This window comes from Rhagoletis zephyria, unplaced genomic scaffold, assembly GCF_001687245.7.
Source record: "Rhagoletis zephyria isolate East Lansing unplaced genomic scaffold, Rhagoletis_zephyria_1.1 Rzeph_scaffold_02465, whole genome shotgun sequence".
Lineage (NCBI taxonomy): Eukaryota > Metazoa > Arthropoda > Insecta > Diptera > Tephritidae > Rhagoletis > Rhagoletis zephyria.
This window is the reverse complement of record NW_016159549.1, coordinates 43,216-49,215: the sequence shown is the minus strand read 5'-3', so window position 1 is coordinate 49,215 and position 6,000 is coordinate 43,216. Positions and strand designations below refer to the sequence as shown.

General features: G+C 37.0%; 3 protein-coding genes across 3 annotated transcripts in view; all 3 read right to left on the bottom strand.

Annotated features, from left to right (window-relative positions):
* LOC108366956 (zinc carboxypeptidase-like) overlaps nt 1-532 on the bottom strand; it is an 8,258-nt gene extending 7,726 nt beyond the window's left edge. The window contains exon 1 of the mRNA XM_017621463.1: nt 95-532. Within this exon, the coding sequence (XP_017476952.1) occupies nt 95-253 (159 nt within the window). The 5' untranslated portion in view covers nt 254-532. The remainder of the gene's footprint in view (nt 1-94) is intronic.
* The window catches only part of LOC108366953 (zinc carboxypeptidase-like), a 54,180-nt gene that overhangs the window by 6,420 nt on the left and 41,760 nt on the right, over nt 1-6,000 (bottom strand). The window lies entirely within an intron of this gene.
* LOC108366954 (zinc carboxypeptidase-like) lies at nt 2,578-5,025 on the bottom strand. The gene is made up of 5 exons (XM_017621462.1): nt 4,816-5,025; nt 4,216-4,343; nt 3,755-4,139; nt 3,306-3,690; nt 2,578-3,208 (listed from the first exon to the last, which is right to left on the bottom strand). Exons 1-5 carry the CDS (start codon nt 4,972-4,974, stop codon nt 3,000-3,002), a joined length of 1,266 nt encoding a protein of 421 aa, XP_017476951.1. The 5' UTR covers nt 4,975-5,025; the 3' UTR covers nt 2,578-2,999.

The window sequence follows — 6,000 nt, the reverse complement described above, 5'->3', positions numbered from 1 at the left end:
TTTTTTTTTAACAGCATGAGCGATATATCCCCGTAGAATAAAAAACTATTATATTTTTTTTGAAAATCCCTCTTTTCGTACATTTCAAACTTACATTTTCCGAATCGATGGCTAATTTTTCCAGCATTTTTCGCTGTTCCACATTTTGTGTTCGAATTTTGAATACTTTAAAGTTATCATAACGAATTTTTGACGCACTTGCGACGACCACAAAAATGGCTAAAATAGCCGAAATTAAAATCAAAGCTTTCATTCTCTCTCGGTGACAGCTAAATTTGAACTAAATTCATTTGTAAGAACCGAAGTGTTTAAGTACCTACGATTTTATCAAATTCTTAATCCACGATAAGCAACAGATAAGCCAGTTGCAGGAATTTGGGAATCAGTTAGTGGAAGTACGCATTAGTGCTTTTCAAAATGGCATTGATTAAAATTATCAGCAATCGAGTTTTTAAACCAATAAGGCTTGGTTCTCAATAAATTCTCTAGTTAGCGAATGTTCAAAATCTATATCTATATATACATATGTGGTCATAAGCAATAACCGCCTAAGTCGAAAAACCTAAATTCGAGAAGAACCGTTTTAAACATTTGGATTGTATGTATGGGGAAACCAAAATTTGTTCGTCTGTAACTTTTTAAATAGCCTAGCTGGCGAGATGAGGATTTCGCATGCACATTGAATAGTATTTGCCGAAATACGATAGCATATATAACTCAATTCTTTCTTAAGTCGACTTAGGCGGTTATTGCTTATGACCACAGATATATAATACGCGAAAGGATTTTTTGTCCGGGTCATCAGATCTGCACCATTCGTTCGATTATCAAAAATGAATGAAAAATGAAATGGCTTGGCCTGTATATGTGCGATAAGGTTTTACTTTTTCAAAAAGGGTTGCCACCTGCTAAAAAAATCAATTCAAAATTTTTTATAACTAATGCTATTAGATCCGCACCGTTCGGTCGATTTTCAAAAATTAGATGTCAAATTAAAAAAATTTTACAGGGTTGCCACTTGTGTTAAGAGTCGAATTTAGTTAACTTATACACAAGTTATGTGAAATATTAAAATATGGGTGTCAAACTGACGAGTGTTAAGAGATATTTAGTTTAATCATATAGAAAATATTATTGCAAACGTAAAACTTTTAGGAAAACTATAATTTGAATATAATTTTGCCATCTATTCGAAAAGTAATATCCATAAACAGCATTCTTTGTGAAGGTCACCAGATCTGCACTGGGTCAATAGATATGTAATAAGATTTTAGTTTTCGGAGCTAGAATTTTCTTAGCTGTGCAGGGTGATTTGAAATTTTATTAAATGAAATACCGACGCCATGTGAGAGCTCCCTTCACTCAGAAATATTTGGAATATTTTGTTTTTGCTTTCTAAATAAGGTTGCCACCTGTTTATAAATTTAAATTTAATGTTGGCGTTTTAACGCCATGCGTGTTCACTCGTACATATATAAAAGCGAAGGGATTTTTTTGTCCCGGACATAAAATCTGCATTGGTCACTCGATTTTCTAATTCAAATTAAAGCGCATGGCTTGTAGATGTGCAAACTAGTTTTACTTTTTGGAAAAGAGTTGCCACCTGTTGAATAATTAAATTCTAATTAATAAATAACAGTGGTTAACATAAAATGTTCTATGGATGCCACTATCCAATTCCTATTTAGAATTGCTCGATGATTCCGAAAATGTAGATAATTTTTTTTTTATTAGAGGTATACACCGCCGCCGCCGTTTTGTTGTTATTCCTCACGCGCCGCCGCACAGTTGGACGTGCCCATATATGTAAGCTGTGGCCAAAAGTATTAACCGTACTACAAATTCGCTGCAATTTCGTATGTGCACTATTTGGCACTCAGGAATGAAGAAATGTAGAAAATGGTAGAATTCGTAGCGCCTACAGCTCTAGTGGGCGAAAATAGTAAATGTTATCCGATTTTAATGAAATTCAGAGCATATGCTGGTTTTAACCAGAAAAGCGTAAATCTGAAAGAACATCAAAATCAGTTTACATTATCGTCCACTAATTCTAGAAAAATAGGCGCAGATACAAAGAAAAACATTTTTTTTATGAAATTCGGTATGTTCTGCTCGTTCATGCCAAAATTTTCAAACGTGGAGTTTCTGATTATGATGTCCACATTATAAACAACTTTTTTGGCTCCAAGTACAAAATTTTATGAATTTTGGAGAAAATTAACAGACATATTAATTTTATTTCTAAAGAAGTTCCTATACCTTCCTTTTAAAAATTTAAATGCCGTTTGTGAATGCCGTTTTGTGAACCCAGCCACCTGTCGAGGACGAGACAGAGCTTCCTCTTCCCCGGTAGAAACGTACCACCATAGCCCAACTCCGCTGTGGTTACTGCGGTAGACTAGATTCGCGCCTTCCTACACCTCCTCATTTTTACCCAATCCTTGACGATAGGAGTGTAACGAACAATTCAGTAATAGTTTGGGGTACAAGTGAAGACCCCATTGAAAATCTTTTCATTGATATNCCTACACCTCCTCATTTTTACCCAATCCTTGACGATAGGAGTGTAACGAAAAATTCAGTAATGGTTTGGGGTACAAGTGAAGACCCCATTGAAAATCCTTTCATTGATGTACATATCTGCTGCTAGACTATCCACATAGGATATTTAGTCACTTCAAGTGATCCGCCTGACGCGTAGATTAATATCCCGAATAAAACTCAGTAAAATAGGAAATTTTCTCAATATATTTTGCTTTCTGCCGCTTTTCATTCGCCGTCCATTTTTACAGCTAGCTCTAAAAGTCTGACCACTTCAAGACTAACAACACAAATTGTAGGTGCTGCTCGCTCATGCAATCATAAGCAATGAGGTATAACCGAATATTTTTTCTTTTGAGACTACATATTTTTATTTGAAAATATTTATTTTAAAATGCAAGTCACAGAGAGTTTAACTCAACTCATGCCACGTATAAAAATAGTGTATTTAAAACTCATCAGGTATATTTAACTTCAAGATAACCCAGTTCATCGGCCTTCTTAACGAAAGCCAACAACCCGGCAAGCGCGTCTTCACATTGCGGTATTATTTGGACAGGCGGCAGAATGAAACCAAAACGTCCAGTATCGCGAAATTCGATTGTGTACGAGAGCCGTATATCTTGTTCACTGTAGGCCCAATCATTGGTGGCACCAGAAGCGAAATCTGTACGGAAATTAGGGCAAATACATATGTTCTTAGTTAGCTCTGTTTTTTATGCCCTACTTAAATAGTTATAACACAATTCCCGTATCACACTTACACAGTGCACCCGATGAAGTGCCATAAGTGTATTCCGTGCCATAAGGCATTGCTTTGACCGCATTTGAGTAAGCCTCTGCTACAGCCATCAAATCATCATAGTTACTTGGAAGATCTCCTGTCCAGCCATAGGGTGATAGTAAAAGTTGACCGTACGAGTGAAACGCTATCAAAATATTCAGACGTTCCTTAATGCTTGCAATATAATCGGCGATTGCCTTAACCTCCGGCTCCGAAAAAGGCTCTGTACCAGCATATGTCTGAGCGCACGGATCCGCGGAAGCGCCATTATTTTCCATCCAGTGTGAATCAAAGTTACGATTCGGATCGGCACCAATGCAGGATGAGAAATTCACCGGCTGGCGTGTTTTACGCCACATGCGATCCTAAACATAAGAAAGTGATGATCAAAAAATGTGGTTGAGATGGTCACCTAGAGGTAATTTGTACCGTATCATGTGTGTAGACAAAACCATCTACATTCAAAACTGGCACAATGTACCAATCATGGTTCTCAGCCAAGCTACGCACATCCTCGTCGGTGGAAGTGAGAAACTCATTGATTAACCAAGTGGCCGTTGCTGAAGTGATCCATTCGCGTGCGTGTATATTGGATTCGATGAAGATACCAGGATTACCCTCCTTGTACGAGATCTTAATGCCGCGTATCTTACGTCCTTCATAGGAAGTGCCGATATCAATGGCACTTGTAACTGCCGGGTATTTCGCTAATATTTCGTCTAAGAATGCTTCAATAGCTGATAAGGGATAATAGCGTGTCCAACCGAAGGTACTATCGTCTGTAGATTTTGACAATTGCTCACCATCGATAAGGCTGTAGAGTACTAAGTAGATTAGCCTCTACTTCCCTCATGCTTTGTTTTTGTGGTGAAATTCTTTCAATTACTTACCTTTGCACATTGGAGACCATTACCTCCAAAGGCAGGCTATAGGCGCGCGTATAGTTCTGCAGGTGTATAACTTTTTGTGGACTGACCATAATATGCACCTCTTTATTGCCGCTGTGCCATAAATTGAACTGAAATTTTTATTTTCAAGAATTATGTTTTTTATACTCGCATTTATTTGTAGTCTTTAAAAACTTAGTTGATTTCTACTTTTTTTATTAGGTTTTGTGCTTACATTCTCCGAGTTGGCAGCTAATTTCTCGATCANCACATTGGAGACCATTACCTCCAAAGGCAGGCTATAGGCGCGCGTATAGTTCTGCAGGTGTATAACTTTTTGTGGACTGACCATAATATGCACCTCTTTATTGCCGCTGTGCCATAAATTGAACTGAAATTTTTATTTTCAAGATTTATGTTTTTTATAATCGCATTTATTTGTAGGAGTTTTTAAAATTCTGTATGTTGCNTCTTTATTGCCGCTGTGCCATAAATTGAACTGAAATTTTTATTTTCAAGAATTATGTTTTTTATACTCGCATTTATTTGTAGTCTTTAAAAACTTAGTTGATTTCTACTTTTTTTATTAGGTTTTGTGCTTACATTCTCCGAGTTGGCAGCTAATTTCTCGATCATTTGTTGTTGCTCTACATTTTTTGTTCTAATTTTGAAAACTTTAAAATTGTCGTATCGGACTTTAGACGCACTTCCCAAGGCTAGAAAAATGACCAAGCTGGCTATGACCAATATGAGGCTCTTCATTTTGTCCCAATGACCGTTGAAAGCTAACTAATTTCAACTGGAGTAATCGCCATTTATATATGTATGTATACTGGCCTTACGTACGTGCACTTTTTTNATTTGTTGTTGCTCTACATTTTTTGTTCTAATTTTGAAAACTTTAAAATTATGGTATCGAACTTTAGACGCACTTCCTAAGGCTAGAAAAATGACCAAGCTGGCTATGACCAATATGAGGCTCTTCATTTTGTCCCGATGACCGTTGAAAGCTAACTAATTTCAACTGGAGTAATCGCCATTTATATATGTATGTATACTGGCCTTACGTACGTGCACTTTTTACGTTTTGTGATATTCGATTAGCGTCTGATAAGCCAATCAAATTTGTTATAAAACAATTAGCTTAAGTAGTTTAAAACATCAAATGTGGAGCATATCGGCTAGTAGAAAATATAGTAGCCGGGTAAGGGAGACAAGAAAGTAAAAGCTAGAACTGCAGGTTTTGCCGAGTAATTGATGGCTTTTTATTTGTTGCGCATGGCCGTTTTCACCATGTCTTCTGGTTAAGACTAATCAGAAGGAAAATAGTAATACATAATAATANCCATGTCTTCTGGTTAAGACTAATCAGAAGGAAAATAGTAATACATAATAGATTGGCGTTTACACATATGTTAGTGTTTGGCCGAGCTTATGTTCCGATTTGTGGCGTGCGCCTTAATGTTGTCACACAATGGGAAGGGACCTACAGTTTTACGCTGACGGCGATCATATATTTATGAGAAGCTGTTTTTCATGGCAGAAATATACTCGGAGGTTTACCATTGCCTGTCGAGGGGAGATCGCTGTTAATAAAAAACCTTTTTTCTATATGTTTTGCGCTGTTGTTGAGCAGGGCTTAAACCCAGGCTCTACGTAGTGGTAGCGCTCACTGCAAACCACTAAACCAAAGCGGCCGCTAACTAGAAGTAAAAGCTCCAGTAAAATACATATTTACGTCGACTGCCTTATCTATCACATGTAAGGTATATTAGACTGCATCCCTCC

Bases quoted from the DNA above. Each gene is read 5' to 3' on its own strand.
- LOC108366954 (XM_017621462.1), bottom strand. From the start codon at position 4,974: ATGAAGAGCCTCATATTGGTCATAGCCAGCTTGGTCATTTTTCTAGCC. The intron at 4,344-4,815 runs GTAAGCACAAAA...TAAAAATTTCAG, and splicing joins TAGCTGCCAACTCGGAGAAT to TTCAATTTATGGCACAGCGG. The intron at 3,691-3,754 runs GTACAAATTACC...TCTTATGTTTAG, and splicing joins TTGTCTACACACATGATACG to GATCGCATGTGGCGTAAAAC.